The sequence below is a fragment of the Dryobates pubescens genome, chromosome 25 (genome assembly GCF_014839835.1).
Source record: "Dryobates pubescens isolate bDryPub1 chromosome 25, bDryPub1.pri, whole genome shotgun sequence".
Taxonomy (NCBI): domain Eukaryota; kingdom Metazoa; phylum Chordata; class Aves; order Piciformes; family Picidae; genus Dryobates; species Dryobates pubescens.
The window spans coordinates 17,156,746-17,172,296 of NC_071636.1; the positions used below are offsets into that span (position 1 = coordinate 17,156,746).

The following is a 15,551-nucleotide window of genomic DNA, read 5'->3' on the forward strand; positions in this document are numbered from 1 at the left end:
GGTGCTTTTTACGTTGATTTTGCTGGTTTGGGGTTTTCTTTGGGGGGGTCTCGCTGTTTCAGGGAGATTCCATTGGTTCCTGGGGAGGTTTTGCTGGATTTCAGGGCGATTTTGCTGGGCCTGGGAGATGTTTTGGTATTTGGGGGGAGATGGTGCTGTTTTCAGGGTGGTGTCGATGGGTTTTGTGCCAGTGTGTTCTGGGGAGCTCTTGCAGCTTTCAGCTTGGTTCTGGTTTTGGGGAGTTGAAGCTGATTTTGCTTGGTTTTAGGAGGTGCCTTCCAAGCATTGGGGGGTGGTGGTGGTGTCACAAACCTCTCCCCAGACAAAACCATCCCCATTTCTCCTTACTTTTAAGACCAGCAAAATTCACCTGGGGCTGTGCTGCTTGAGCACTCCTCCCCTCCCCCCCCCCCAATCCTTACCTATGGAGTTTGCCTCAAGCTTTTTAAATATTTTTTTTCCTTTCAAAATCTTTTTTTCTTTTTTTTCCTGTCTCGATTTTTTTTTGTCCTTCCTCCCCCTGCAGCTTAAAGAAAGTAAAAAGAAAAATAAATACAAAAAAATCCAGCCTGGACCCAGCCCATAGCAACCACTCCCTGCACAACTATTTCAAAGTAGGGAAGGGCTAAAGAAACACAACGAAATCCCCCTTTTTGTGTGTGTGTGTGTGTGTGGTGTATGCATTTCAAACCCCAGCCCCCAACCCCCAGCCCCCTCCTCTTTTTTTTTTCCCCTTCTCTTCCTTTTTGGGCTCAGATGAACAAAGCAGGGTTGGGGGGAAAGAGGGGGGGAAAAAAGGAGGGGGGGGGGGGGGAAAGAGAAGGGTTGTGACTAGTATGGAACTAGTTAACCTTTAACAATTTATGCTGATGTCACACTGAGCATGAGTACTGATTAATCCCCCCCTTCACCCCTCCTTCCTCCTCCCTGCCTGAAATATTTTTATTGAAGGAAAAAAAAGGAGGGGGGGGGGGGGGGGGGAGTAAAAAAAAAAAGCTCTAATTTCCCGCAGCCATCTTTGTTTGATGCAGAACTCTTCCCCTCGGGGGTGTCCCCCCCCGCCCCCCGCAACCAGCCCTCCCCAGGAACGCACAAATGTTGCTCCCAGCCCCTGGCTCCCGCAGCCTGGGATCTGCGGCGGGCCGGAGGCAGGGAGGGACACAGCCAAAGAACCGACCCGACCCGACCCAACCCAATCAAAGAAAAGCCAAATTAAGCTAAAAAAAAGAAAAAAAAAACAACAAAAAACCAAACAAAAAACCAAAACAAAAAAAAGAACAAAAAGCAATGAGCTCCTGGAGCAGCGCGGTGCCTCGCCGCCCGCCCGGGCTGTAAGCGCCAAGGGAAAGGGTTGGGGGGGCTGGGGGGGGGTCGGGGGGGTCGCTTTCGGTGGTGTTTTTTGTTGCTTTCCCTCCTTTCCGAGAGGCTTTTCCAGGGGGTTTGCCGCCCCCCCGCCGCCTCCCTGCGCTCCCCTCTGCGCTCCCCTCTGCGCTCCCCTGCGCTCCCCCCTGCTCGCCAGGCTCCTTCTGCCCCCAGCGCGCGCCGCTCGCTCGCGGGGGGGGGGCGTGCGGGCAGCGGGGCTCGCGCACCCCCTCCGGCCGCCATCTTGGGCGCCTTTTTTTCCCTCCTCTCCCTTTCCCTCACCCAGGGAGGGGCGGGGGGGGGGGGGAGGGGGGGGCAGGGATATATATTTTTACCCTTTTTTTTCCTCCCCCCCCCCCTTCCTCCTCCTCTGTTGTTGTTGTGTTGTTGTTGTCGTTGTCGCGTTCTGGAAGCGAGGGGGGGGGGCACTTTTCGTGTTGTTTCGGTGCCCCCTCCCCCCCATCCACAGCTGGGTTTTCGGGGCGGCCATTTTCGCTGCCGCCTCTGCGGGCGGGGGAAGCGCCGGGCCCGGGCCCAGCCTCGCCTCCCCTCATTATTTATTTATTTTCATACATGCGCCTTTTTTTTTTTTTTTTTCCCCCACATGCATCCGTATTTTGTAAATTTTTTTTTTCCCCCTGCGACAATATTAATCCTTTTTGAACCTTTTTTTTAGCACCCCCCGACCCTTCCTTTCCTCCTTCCCCCCCCCCCCCGCCTCTTAACCCAACCTAACCCAGCGAGAAACGGGGGGGGGGGTCGCCAAGCTTGTCTTTATTTTGTGTGTACCGCTCCCCCTGCCCTCTCCCCGCCGCGCTGGGCTGGGGGAGGTGGGAGACGTGCGGAGGGTCCCGGCCCCGGCTCTGCCTCTCCCTCCCTGTGAGTGTCCCCCCCCGCCCGCCCCGCACACACAAACCCCCGCCCCGGTCCCTCCCGCCTCAGCCCCGCCATGGCTTCCCCTCTGAGGGAGGACGAGGAGGAGGAGGAGGAGATGGTGGTGTCTGAGGCGGAGGGCGACGAAGACGACGAGGAGGAAGAAGACGACGAAGAAGAGGAGGAGGAGGAGGAAGGGGAGGAAGATGCCGCCACCGCTGCTCTCCTCACCGTTACCGGCGGGCACCGGCCGCCGCCGCCCGCCGACATCTTCCCGCCGCCGCCTCCCGCGCCGCCGCCGCCGCCCCCCCCCCCCGTGCCCGTTGCCGCCGCTGCGGGGCCGCCTCAGCCCGGCGCAGGTAAAACCAAATCCCAGCCCCCCCCGCCCCCCCTCCTCCCCTCCCCCCCACCTCCTTTCGCCATTTTCACAACAAATCCTCAGCTCTCCCCCACCACATCCCCAGGAGCCCCTCGGTTCCCGCCACGGCTTTCCCGCCACGCCGGGGGGGAGCCTGGGGGCTGTTGTAGGGGGGCTGTTGGGGTCATTAGAAGGGGCTGTTACAGGGGTGTGCTGGGGGGAGGGGAGTCGTTGGGATGATTAGGGGGTGGGGGGTCGCTATGAGGGGTGTTACAAGCAGGTATTAGAGGGGGCAGTGTGAGGGGGGCGTTATTGGGGGGCTGTAAGGGGGCTTGGGGGGAGTTGGGATAATTCGGGGTGGGGGGGTTGCTATGGGGGGTATTGGGGGGGGTCCTGGGGCATGTTACAGGGACATATGAGAGGGGATGGTGTGAGGGGGCTTGTAGGGGTCTTATAGGGGCTAGTGAGGGGGGGTATGGAGGTATTAGAGGGGTTTGTGGGGGGTGTGTCGTTACAGGGGAGTATTAAAGGGGGAGTTGTTATAGGGGGTGGTGGGAGTGTTGTTAAGGGGGGGTTAAAGGGGGGGTGTTACAGGGGGTGGTGTTACGGGGAGTATTGGGGGCGTTGTGAGGGGCTGTTAATGGAGGTTGTTTGGGGGAGTAGGAGAGGTGGAGAGGGTGATAAGGGGCAGTAGTGGGGGCAGTATGGGAGGGGGGGTTGTTGTGAGGGGTTTGTTAGCAGGGGTCGTTTGGGGGCTGTTGTGAAGGGTTACTGGGGAGTTGTTGGGGGTCCAGCCAGTTTGTAAACAACCAACCTATGGCTGGGGGGAGGGGAGGCAAAATCATGGCCAGGAGCAGACGAGTACCCCTCCCCCTCCCCCTGCAGTGTCTGTGTGGGACCAGCCGTAGGGAGGATGACACAAAGGTACAGCCCAGCCCCCCCAGAAGTGTGTCTGGGGTAATGGGTGCTGCTGGGTGCCAGTGAGGACCCAGGTTGGATGCTGAACCCACGTTGGGTGCTGCTGGGTGCCAGTGAGGACCCAGGTTGGATACTGCACCCATGTTGGGTGCTGCTGGGTGCCAGTTGGGGCCCAGGTTGGATGCTGCACCCGTGTTGGGTGCTGCTGGGTGCCAGTGAGGACCCAGATTGGATGCTGGACCCATGTTGGGTGCTGCTGGGTGCCAGTGAGGACCCAGGTTGGATACTGCACCCATGTTGGGTGCTGCTGGGTGCCAGTGAGGACCCAGGTTGGATGCTGCACCCATGTTGGGTGCTGCTGGGTGCCAGTTGGGGCCCAGGTTGGATGCTGCACCTGTGTTGGGTGCTGCTGGGTGCCAGTCAGGGCTGTGGATGCTGCACCCACGTTGGGTGCTGCTGGGTGCCAGTTGGGGCCCAGGTTGGATACTGCACCCATGTTGGGTGCTGCTGGGTGCCAGTTGGGGCCCAGGTTGGATGCTGCACCCATGTTGGGTGCTGCTGGGTGCCAGTGAGAACCCAGGTTGGATGCTGCACCCGTGTTGGGTGCTGCTGGGTGCTGGACCCAGGTTGGATGCTGCACCCATGTTGGGTGCTGCTGGGTGCCAGTGAGGACCCAGGTTGGATGCTGGACCCATGTTGGGTGCTGCTGGGTGCCAGTGAGGACCCAGGTTGGATACTGCACCCATGTTGGGTGCTGCTGGGTGCCAGTTGGGGCCCAGGTTGGATGCTGCACCCGTGTTGGGTGCTGCTGGGTGCCAGTTGGGGCCCAGGTTGGATGCTGCACCCGTGTTGGGTGCTGCTGGGTGCTGGACCCAGGTTGGATGCTGCACCCGTGTTGGGTGCTGCTGGGTGCTGGACCCAGGTTGGATGCTGCACCCATGTTGGGTGCTGCTGGGTGCCAGTCAGGGCTGTGGGTGCTGCACCCGTGTTGGGTGCTGCTGGGTGCCAGTCAGGGCTGTGGGTGCTGCTGTTCTTTGGGGGTCACCACTAAGCCCCCCCAGGTCTCTGTGGTGTCCCCAGGTCCTGCTCTGGCAGCTCTGAGTTCCCGTGGGCCTGGAGGGTGCTGCTGCTTGGCTTTGGGTGTTCAGCCTTGTTGGTCTCCTGTTGGGTCTCCTTTTGGGTTTCCTTTGGTAGATTTTGGTTACTTTTGGTGCTTTTTGCTCTCTTTTGTTGTATTTCACGGTGCCTTTGGGGTCTTCCTTGTGTTTCTGCTCTTTTGGTGGCCCAGCTGCTCCCTCCCCCACATCTTGACCTTATCAGCACTTTTGGGACTACTTCGACCTCCTCCGACCCTCCCCTTTGGAGCTTCCCTCCATGAATGTCACCCCCTCGGGGCTCCAGACCGGCAAGAATGGGCAAGAATGGGCAAGAAAGAGGATTTAGCACCACCCCCCTCCCATTTCTTTCAGTGGGGCTCCCACCCGTGGTTCCCCACCACCACTCTGGGGACTCTGAGACCATTTTTTAGTGGTTTTCCAGGAGGTGAGGGCCTAAAATTTACCATTGGTGTGCCACACGAGACTTGCCCTCCCATTTTCACTCCGGTTTTTGGGGGGTTGTTTCCTAGTTTGGCCTCAAAAAGGAGAGGGAAGGGCAGCGTGGGGCCCGAAGTGGCCGACTTGAGTGGGGGAAAAAAAGGCAACCTCGCTTCTCCAGTGGCTCAGCAATAGGGAGAGGAGGAGTTCAGAAGCCCTTTTCCCTCAGAAAAGAGCCAAAAATGGAGAAAGGAGAATTTAGTTTCCCCTCTTTCAACCCCAGTTGGGGAAAAAGTGGCTGTGAGGCTCTGCCCCAGGCAGCGCTGCCGGCCCCGCTGCGGTCACCTTTCCTCTGCTCCCAGCAGCCCCCAAGCCACTTTCAGAAACCCTTTTTCTCCTAACTTCCCAACCCCCTTCCAACCCTTTCTCCCCCCCTACACCTCCAAACTCCATTTTTTAACCCATTTCTCCTCCAGTCCACCCCAACCCCCCCATTTTCCCCACCAGCCTCCCAGTTCCCATTTGCCCCCCCTTTTCCTACCCCTCCCCCCAAAATAGCGATTTTTGTTAACCCTTCTCCCTCCTCCCCTTTTCCAGCGTCGTTTTTTGCCTCATTTTAAACATTTCTCCCCCAGCTCAGGAGCAGCTTCCAGCCCTCCATCCCCGCTCGGGGCTCCCCAGATTTGAGGGGAAATCCCCCTTTTTCCCCATTTCGCCAATATTTGACGAATTTAGGGTGGGTTTGGGGTTTTTTTGCCCCTTTTCCGCCGATTTCTGCTGTTTCCAGCCCGTCCCAGCGGAGAACAATGGCGGCGGCGGAGGCCGCGGGGGGAGCTCCCTGCTCCCGCGCCGTGGCTCCGCAACCCGCCCCCCAGTCAGCCAAAAAAGGGCTTTTGGGGGACCTCTTTCACCAGAACTCCGTCAGCCCAACAACCTCACCGCCTGACCCTGGCCTCAAACCCCCTGAAGAACCCCAAAATGACCCAAAAATGGGGCGGAGGGGGAGGAGTAGGTGTTTGTGCTGCGAGCAGACCCGGCTCTGCGCCTCTCCGCTTTGCCCCTCTCCCCCGCCTCCCTTTTTGCCCCTCTCCCCCCCCCCCCCCCCCCCCGTGTCCAGGCCGTTTGCCCCCTCCCTTTGTGCAGCCTTTTGCCTCCTCTTCTGCTCAGTTGCCCTCCCCCCCCCAACTGCTCCTCCCCATTTTCTTTTTTTTGTTTTACCATTTCCCCACTTTTTCCCCTCGTTTTTACTTATGACCCCCCTCCTGCACCACCACTTCCTCTTTTTATCCATTTCCACCTTTCCCCCTTCCCCCCCTTATTTTCACATTCCTCCCCCTTGTTCTTCCCCCTCCCCTTCCCATTCTTCTCTCCTCCCCCTTCGTTCCCCCCACCGTTTTTCCTCCCTCCCCCCCCCCCATTTCCCCCTTTTCCTCCCTTTATTCCCATTCCAACCCTTCTTCCCCTCACTCCCCCCTCAGCAGCCCCCCCAGAGCTGGGTGCTGGGGGGGTCCCTGGCTGCCTAGCAGACCCCAGCAGTCTGGGGGTGCTCCCCTGCTCCCCCACCCCGGGCTGTCACGTGGCTGGAAAATTCTGGTTGAGGCTTTGCCAAGGCGCATGTCTGGGGGGGAGGGGGGCTGGAAATTGGGGGGATGGGGGGGAACCCCCCCAGAATGGCAGGATCAGGCCTGGCGAGCAGCTGCACCCTGCAGGGTGCCCCCCAAGGTGACAGCAGTGGGGGGGACAGGGGGGATTGGGTGGAAGAGGAAGGGCAGGATTGAGCCCACCCCGGAAAGAGAGCAGGGAAAAAGGGGGGGGTCGGGGGGGGTCGGGCTGGGTTTTGCCACCGGGGCCCTTCACTGGTGTCGTTGTCACCCCATCCCCCACCAAGGCCCTCACACCCACGGGGGAGCGGTGGCCTGAGCTGGGTGTCCCCAGGCTGCTGGCATGACCTGGGCGGTGCTGGCTGTCCCCAGGCTGTCCCCGTGCGGTGCCAGCTGTCCCCCGGCCGCACACGGAGCGCCGGTGCCAATGGCTGTGGCTGCAGCGTGCCCCTGCCAGCGCCGGGCGTCACCTCTTGTCCCCGTGCCGGCCTTGGCACCGCCCTCGCCCCCTGCTGGACCACCTCCCTGCCTCGGGAAGCCCTCCCTAGCCCGGGGGGGTGGGGGGTATTCCCCGGGTGGCTGGCACCGGCAGCCTGGCACAGGCGGTGATCTCTGGGGGCAGCCAGGTGGTGACGTCAGCAGGGGGGGCGGGCAGGGGACACCCAGCGCCACAGTTGGGGACGTGCCAGCTGCCACTGGGGCCGGCGGGCACAGGGGACAGCCCTGAGCCGGCTGCCAAGGCGCTGGGGGACAGCCGAGGCCGTGACACCGGCAGAGGTGGCGCCGCCCCCGGGGCTGGGCCTCCCCCGGGTGGCCTCCCTGGCACAGGGACACCGCCAGTGGCTGGCAGCCAAGGGCTGGGGAAATCCTCTGCTGGCAGCTGGGCAGCGTGGCAGGGGCACACTGGTGGCACCGTGACACTGGTGGCACTGTGACAGGGACACAGGGGTGGCGCAGTGACACTGGTGGCACCATGAGAGGGGCACCAGGGTGGCACCGCAACAGGAACACAGTCATGGCACCATGACACTGGTGGCACCGTGAGAGGGGCACAGCGGTGTCACAGTGACGGGGCACAAGGGTGGCACTGTGACAGCGGCACAAGGTGGCACAGTGACAGGGGGCACAAGGGTGGCACTGTGACAGGAACACGTTGGTGGCACCACAGTGCTGGCACCACCAAGAGTGGCTGGGGAGGTGTCTGCTGGCATCTGGGGACCTGTGTAGTGACACTGCTGGCAGCTGGGGTGGTGGCCTCAGGTGGTCTCCTGTCCCTGTCCCCCACCTCTGTGAGACACTGTGGGGGGAAGAAGGGGGATGCAGAAAGGACCTCAGGGTGGCCGCCTGTGGCTGTCACCCATGTCCCCATCTGTCCCCATCCTGATGGCTTCAGAGGGGACCTCAGCCTGGTCCCCTGCCCCTGTCTCCCACCTCCTCTGGTGTCACCTATTGCCAGAGCCCTGTCCCTAGGACCCAGCCCCCACCATGACCTTGTGGCTCCCCCAAGACCCCATAGTCCCCCCTCGTCCCATCTCCCCACCAGGACCCCATCCTCAGACTCTGTCCCCCACCCCAGAACCCTGTCCCTAGCACCCAGCTCTCCACCCAGGACCTCTTGGCCCCCTTCAGGACCCTATCACCCCCCCCTCTCCCCCCCACCCTCATGTCCCCCCTCCAGGACCCCATCCTCAGACTCTCCCCCACCTCAGACCCCATCCCCCTGCCTCCAGGCCCCCATCCCCCACCCCAGGACCCGTCCCTAGGACCCAGTCCCCCGATAGGACCCTGTGACCCCCTCCAGGGCCCTGTCCCGGTGGCTCAGGCCTTGGTGGTGCCCCTGCAGATGGGGAGGAGGAGCTGCTGCAGGGGCTGGAGGGGGCCCTGGGGGTGAAGAAGAAGAAGCGAGGTCCTCGCAAGCAGAAGGAGAACAAACCTGGCAAGCCCCGCAAGAGGAAGAAGCAGGTGAGGGGGAAGGGGTCCTGGAGAGCACATGGGGTCTTGGGGGGTCTGGGGGGGGGTGACAGGGTCATACCGGGGGGCTGGGTCCTTAGGGATGGGGTTCTGGGGTGGGGGTTGGCGCCCTGGAAGCAGGGGATGGGGTCTGGGGAATGGGGTCCTGGGGTGGGTGACATGCTCCAGGCAGAGGTAGCGTCCGTGGGGGGTCATTGGGGTCCTGTCACCCAAGTGGGGTCCATCAGGGGGGTCCCATTGCCCTGAGGAGGGGTGAGAGCCCCTGAGGGAGAGTGAGAGCCACTTTGGGAGGGATGGCAGCCCCCCAGGAGGAGGTGCCAGCCCTGGGGTGCTCCCCCAGGTGAGCGAGGATGAGCTGGAGTCGGAGAGGGAGGAATTCCCCCGGGATGAGAGTGGGGGCAGCGACTCCGGGGGGGCCGCCAGGAAGCGGCGCCGGAAGCACCGCGAGAAGAAGGAGAAGAAAACCAAGAGGAGGAAAAAGGGCGAGGAGGAGGCAGGGGGCAAGGTGAAGGTATGGCCCAAGGCGGGGTTCCTGTGGGTGGGGAGCACCCAGCATGGTCCTAGCTGGGGAATCTGGTGGGGGTCCTGGCACCCAGGAAGGTCTTGGCACTAGTGGGGGTCCTTGTGGGGTCCTGAGACCCACTGAAGGTCCTTGGGGGGGGGGTCTTGGTGGGGTCCTGAGACCCATTGAGGGTCCTTGTGGGGGTCTTGGTACCTATGGAAGACCCATTGAGGGTCCTTGGGGGTCAGGTCCTGGCACCCATGGGGGTCCTTGTGGGGGTCCCATCCCCCATTTGAGTGTCCATGGGGGTCCATCGCCCACCTTGGTGCCTGTGGGGGTCCCAGCAGCGTTCCACCTCCTTGTCCTCCTTCTGCCCCTGTACCTTTGTGTTTCTTGTCCCTCCCCCATCCTGGGGTGGGTCCCTGTCCTCTGTGCTCTCCTGTCCTCCCTCGTCCCATGGTGTCCCCCACGCAGGCGGTGGAGCAGAAGTCCTCGGCACAGCTGCTGGGGGCCTGGGGGCTGGAGGACGTGGACCACATCTTCACTGAGGAGGATTATCACACCCTGACCAACTACAAGGCCTTCAGCCAGTTTATGAGGTGGGTGGGGGGCACCCAGGGCTGCTGGAGGGTGCTGAGAGATACTTGAAGGTTCTGGTGGGGGCTGTCATGGGGCACCTGGGAGTGCTGGAAGGGCCCTCTGTGTCCTGGAAGATTCCTCAGGGTGCTCTGGGGGTGGCATTTTAGAGCACCTTTGGGCTTCTGGCTCCCAGCTCCCTGGAATCCCCACCGCTCCCCATCTCCTTGGTTCCCTTGATGCCCCCCAGATTCCAGGCTCCTTGGGTGCCCTTCCTTGGGCTCCTGGCTCCTTGGGTGCCCCCCAGCTCCCTGCCACCCCAGCTCCCCCCCATCCCCTTGTCTCCCTGGCTGCCCCCCAGGCTTCTGGCCCCTCGGATGCCTCCCAGCCCCTTGCTACCCTCACTTCCTATCCCCCAACCCCCTCACCTCTGTCTGCCCCCAACCCTGGGTGCCATCTGCTGCCTCTACCCAGGCCTCTGATTGCCAAGAAGAATCCCAAGATCCCCATGTCCAAGATGATGACCATCCTGGGGGCCAAGTGGAGGGAGTTCAGCGCCAACAACCCCTTCAAGGGCTCTGCCGCCGCCGTGGCTGCCGCCGCCGCCGCCGCTGCTGCTGCCGTGGCCGAGCAGGTGTCAGCTGCTGTGGCTGCCGTGGCCCCCGAGGCCCCTCCCCAGCCCCTGCGCAAGGCCAAAACCAAGGAGGGCAAAGGTGGGGGTCTGGGGGGAGCTGAGGGGCTTGGGGGTTGTTGGAGGGGCTTTGGAGGGTCCTTAAGGGGTCTTAGGGGGGATTGGAAGGGGTTTAGGGGGTCCTTAAGAGGGTTTGGGAGGGATTGTAGAGGGTGTGGGGGGTTGTGAGAGGGTTTGAGGGGGATTGGAAGGGATTTGGGGGGCATTGGAGGGGCTTTGGAGGGTCCTTAAGGGGGTTTGGGGGGCAATCTCATGGGGCTTGGGGGGTTGGAGGGGGGTTGGGGGGGATTGCAGGGGGTTTAAGGGGTCCTTAAGGGGTTTGGGGGGGATGTAAGAGGGTTTGAGGGGGCATTGGAAGGGCTTTGGGGGGGGTCCTTAAGGTGGTTTGGTGGGGGTTGGAGGAGGTTTGAGGGGTCCTTAAGGGGGTAGGGGGGGTATCCTTAAGGGCATTTGGTTTCCATAAGAGGGTCCTGGTGGGATGTGAGGGGGTTGGGAGGAACTGAGGGGGTTTGGTGGGCATGTGAGGGGGTTTGGGGGGCCCTTAAAGGGGGTTTAGGAGGGATTGGAGAGGGGTTGGGGGCGGAGGGGGTTTGGGATGTCCTTGAGGGGGTTTAGGGGGCCCTTAAGGGAGTTTGGGGGGTCCTTGAGGGGGTTTAGGGTGTCCTTAAGGGAGTTTGGGGGGTCCTTAAGGGGTTTGGGGGGGGATATGAGGTTATTTGGGGGTCCCTTGAGGGGGGTTGTGGGTCCCTGTTAGGGAGGTTTGGGGGAACCTAAGGAGATCTTCAGGAAGTTGGGGGTCCCTGGGGGGATTCTGTGGGGGTTGGGGTCCATGTGGGTAAGATTTTTGGGGCCCTGAGGGGGAGTCTGGGGAGGTCTTGACCCCACCCTGCGTGCCCATCAGGCCCCGGGCACAAGAAGCGCAGCCGGAGCCCACGGGTGCCCGAGCTGAAGCGAAAGCTGAAGGGCAGGAAGATGGCACCGCTGAAGATCAAGCTGGGGGTGCTGGGGGGCAAGCGCAAGAAGAGCAGCTCGGTGCGTGCCCACCTAGCCCCTGCTGTACCCACAGGGTGCCGCCCAGACCCTTGGGGACCCAGCTGTCCCTGCCGCATCCCCACTGTCCCCGCCGCGTCCCCGCTGCCTCCCCACTGTCCCTGCCGGGTCCCCGCTGCCTCCCCACTGTCCCTGCTGGGTCCCCGCTGCCTCCCCACTGTCCCTGCTGGGTCCCCGCTGCCTCCCCACTGTCCCTGCTGGGTCCCCGCTGCCTCCCCACTGTCCCCGCCGCGTCCCCGCTGCCTCCCCACTGTCCCTGCCGGGTCCCCGCTGCCTCCCCACTGTCCCCGCCGCGTCCCCGCTGCCTCCCCGCTGTCCCCGCCGCCTCCCCGCCGCCTCCCCACTGTCCCCGCCACGTCCCCGCCGGGTCCCCGCTGTCCCCGCCGCCTCCCCGCCGGGTCCCCGCTGTCCCCGCCGCCTCCCCGCCGCCTCCCCACTGTCCCCGCCGCCTCCCCACCGCGTCCCCGCTGTCCCCGCCGCCTCCCCGCTGCCTCCCCACTGTCCCTGCCGGGTCCCCGCTGCCTCCCCACTGTCCCTGCTGGGTCCCCGCTGCCTCCCCACTGTCCCTGCTGGGTCCCCGCTGCCTCCCCACTGTCCCTGCTGGGTCCCCGCTGCCTCCCCACTGTCCCCGCCGCGTCCCCGCTGCCTCCCCACTGTCCCTGCCGGGTCCCCGCTGCCTCCCCACTGTCCCCGCCGCGTCCCCGCTGCCTCCCCGCTGTCCCCGCCGCCTCCCCGCCGCCTCCCCACTGTCCCCGCCACGTCCCCGCCGGGTCCCCGCTGTCCCCGCCGCCTCCCCGCCGGGTCCCCGCTGTCCCCGCCGCCTCCCCGCCGGGTCCCCGCTGTCCCCGCCGCCTCCCCGCCGCCTCCCCACTGTCCCCGCCGCCTCCCCACCGCGTCCCCGCTGTCCCCGCCGCCTCCCCGCCGTGTCCGTGCCACCCCCGGCTTCACGCCGGTGTCCCCATGCAGAGTGAGGATGCAGGGGAGGCAGAGGAGGAGTCGGAGTCGGAGAGCCCAGGGGCGCTGGGGGCCACCCCCCGGCCCGACCCTGCTATCCGCCTCAAGAAGCTGAAGAGAGGCCGCCCGGGGCGCAAGAAGAAGAAGGGTGAGTGGCCCCCAATGTCCCCATCCCCCTTTCCCTAGTGCCACCACTGACCCCTCTCCTTGGGTGCCCCCCAGTGCCACCAGTACCCCCCAGTCCCCTCTCTCCTTGCAGCCCCTGGCACCGGCCTCAGCCGGGAGCGTGGCCCCATGGGGACGGGCACGGCGCCCGGGCATGGTGAGACACCCCCAGCTCGGCCCCCCTGGGGGGGCCCCAACCTCCCTGGCAATGCTGCCCTGTGGCTGTTGGTGGCAGCTCCTGGGGGAGGGGCTTCTGGGTCTTTGGTGGCCTCAGGCCTACCTGGTGCTCTTGGTGTCCCTAGTGCCCCTGTCCCCTGCTGTCCCTATCCCTGCTGTCCCCATCCCCTGATGTTCTTCAGCTCCCATCCTTGATGCTGCCAACCCTCACCCAGCCCTCATACCCAGTGCCTCCCAGCACCCATCCCTAGTCCCTCCCAGTGTTCCCAGTCCCTCCCAGTGTCTGTATCCTCTGGTGTTCCTCAGCTCCCATCCTCAGTGCTCCCAGTAACCTTCCCCTGTGCTCCCAGTAACCCTCCCCAGTGTTCTCAGTCCCACCCAGTGTCTCAATCCCTAGCATCCCCATCCCCTGGTGTTCCTCAGCTCCCATCCTCAATGTCTCCCAGTGCCCTCCAACCCTCATCCTCAATGCCCCCAGCCCCCATCTCCAGTCCTTCCCAGTGCTCCCAGTCCCTCCCAGTGGCCTGTGCCAGTGCTGCTGGGTGACAGGAGGTGGCTGGGTGTCCCCTCAGGCCCCGAGGAGGAGGGGGATGGCTACGAGACTGACCACCAGGACTACTGCGAGGTGTGCCAGCAGGGTGGGGAGATCATCCTGTGTGACACCTGCCCCCGCGCCTACCACCTGGTCTGCCTCGACCCCGAGCTCGACAGAGCCCCCGAGGGACGCTGGAGCTGCCCCCACTGTGTGAGCAGCACTTCTGGGGGGCTGGAGGCTGGGCTTGGGGGGTCCTGGGAGTGGTTCTGGATGGGGTTTGGGGGTGCTTAGAGGATCCTGGAAGTTGTTTGGGGGTCTTAGAGGAGGTTTTGATGTCCCTCAAGACGTCCCCAGGGCTTCCTCTTCTCCCTGAGTGCCATTTCAGGGCCACCCCAGGGGTGTTTGGGGTTTTTTTCAGGGCAGGGGGGAGGTACCTGAGGCCTTTCCTGTGCCCCTCAGGAGAAGGAAGGGGTGCAGTGGGAAGCCAAGGAGGAAGAGGAGGAAGAGGAGGAGGAGGAGGAAGAAGGGGAGAAGGAGGAGGAGGACGACCACATGGAGTACTGCCGGGTGTGCAAGGACGGGGGGGAGCTGCTGTGCTGCGATGCCTGCGTCTCCTCCTACCACATCCACTGCCTCAACCCCCCCCTGCCCGAGGTCCCCAACGGGGAGTGGCTCTGTCCCCGCTGCACGGTAGGGATGTGGGGAAGGGAGGGGAATGGCGTGGGGATGGCATGGGGGCAGTGATGGGGCAGGGTGGGGATGGCAGGGAGGGGATGGCATAGGGGTGGGGTGGGGATGGCATGGGGGCAGAGTGGGGACAGGGTGGGGATGGCATGGAGGGGATGGCATAGGGACAGGGAGGGGATGGCAGGGAGGGGATGGAATGGAGGGGATGGCAGGGAGGGGATGGCATAGGGACAGGGTGGGGATGGCAGGGAGGGGATGGCATGGGGGCAGGGAGGGGATGGCATGGGGACAGAGGGGGGATGGCAGGGAGGGGATGGCATGGAGGGGATGGCATAGGGACAGGGTGGGAACAGGGTGGGGCTGGCATGGGGGCAGGATGGGGACAGGGTGGGGATGGCATAGGGGCAGGGTAGGGACAGTATGGGGGGTAGTGAGGGGACAGAGTAGGGGCAGTGTAAGGGCACCGTGTCCCTGAGTGTCCCCCCTCAGTGCCCCCAACCTTGTGTGTCCCCCCTCAGTGCCCAGTGCTGAAGGGGAGAGTCCAGAAGATCCTTTACTGGAGGTGGGGGGAGCCGCCCCCCCCCGTGGCTGCCCCCCCTGGGGCCCCCCAACCCGAGGGCCCCCCCCAGGCTCTTCAGGGCCGTTCGGAGCGTGAGTTCTTCGTCAAGTGGGTTGGGCTCTCCTACTGGCACTGCTCCTGGGTCAAGGAGCTGCAGGTACTGCTGGGGGGTCCCCAAAACTCACATGGGGTCCCCAGTATTGGAGGGGTTCATTTAGCTCCCTGGGGGGGGGCACTGAATGTAAGGCAGTGCTGGAGGTCTGTGTCCTACTGGCACTGCTCCTGGGTCAAGGAGCTGCAGGTACTGCTGGGGGGGTCCCCAAAACTCAAGGGAGGAGTCCCCAAAATTGGAGGGGTTCATTTAACTCCCCTTGGGGGTTGGGCAGTGAATGTAAAGCAGACCCAGTGTTGGGGGTCTGTTGCCTGCTGGGGCTGCTCCTGGGGGTCTGGGGTCTTTATTTAAGACCCCCCCATCCCCCTCTAATTTTGGGGTGTCCCCCCTCCCCCAGCTGGAGATCTTCCACCTGGTGATGTACCGCAACTACCAACGCAAGAACGACATGGACGAGCCCCCCCCGCTGGACTATGGCTCTGGGGATGATGACCCCAAAAGTGAGAAGAGGGGGGGCCCTGGGGGGGGCAGCGACCCCCTCTTTGGGGGCATGGAGGAGAGGTTCTACCGCTACGGCATCAAGCCTGAATGGATGACTGTGCACAGAATCATCAACCACAGGTGGGCAGCTGCTGGGGGGGGGTGTCCCTTCCCTCTCTCTACAGACATCCCTGGAGGGCAAAGGGAACCCTGGGAAATTGGGGAGGCCCCCCCAGGGAGCACCCCCAGAAAGCAGGGAGCACACCCCACCCCCGACCCGCTCTCTGTCCCTGTCCCCATGTGACTTCTCCATGTCCCCTTTGTGTCCCTGTCCCCAGATGACTTCTCTGTATCGCCTCTGTGACCCTGTCCCCATGTGACCCCTCTGTGACCCTGTGTCCCTGTCCCCAGATGACCTGTGTCCCCACATGACCCCATGTCCCTT

At 63.5% G+C, this 15,551-nt stretch overlaps 2 protein-coding genes across 2 annotated transcripts in view; one reads left to right on the forward strand and one right to left on the reverse strand.

Moving 5' to 3' along the window:
- Positions 1-584, reverse strand: part of LOC128898505 (hydroperoxide isomerase ALOXE3-like) — an 8,678-nt gene extending 8,094 nt beyond the window's left edge. Inside the window, exon 1 of the mRNA XM_054172857.1 lies at positions 576-584. Within this exon, the coding sequence (XP_054028832.1) occupies positions 576-584 (9 nt within the window). The remainder of the gene's footprint in view (positions 1-575) is intronic.
- Positions 585-1,264: 680 nt separating this feature from the next.
- Positions 1,265-15,551, forward strand: part of CHD3 (chromodomain helicase DNA binding protein 3) — a 41,813-nt gene continuing 27,526 nt past the window's right edge. The window contains exons 1-12 of the mRNA XM_054172794.1: positions 1,265-1,331; positions 2,305-2,594; positions 8,491-8,609; positions 8,959-9,129; positions 9,595-9,719; positions 10,171-10,409; positions 11,289-11,419; positions 12,404-12,539; positions 13,306-13,478; positions 13,728-13,958; positions 14,474-14,671; positions 15,024-15,247. Of these exons, the coding sequence (XP_054028769.1) occupies positions 1,288-1,331; positions 2,305-2,594; positions 8,491-8,609; positions 8,959-9,129; positions 9,595-9,719; positions 10,171-10,409; positions 11,289-11,419; positions 12,404-12,539; positions 13,306-13,478; positions 13,728-13,958; positions 14,474-14,671; positions 15,024-15,247 (2,081 nt within the window). The 5' untranslated portion in view covers positions 1,265-1,287. The remainder of the gene's footprint in view (positions 1,332-2,304; positions 2,595-8,490; positions 8,610-8,958; positions 9,130-9,594; positions 9,720-10,170; positions 10,410-11,288; positions 11,420-12,403; positions 12,540-13,305; positions 13,479-13,727; positions 13,959-14,473; positions 14,672-15,023; positions 15,248-15,551) is intronic.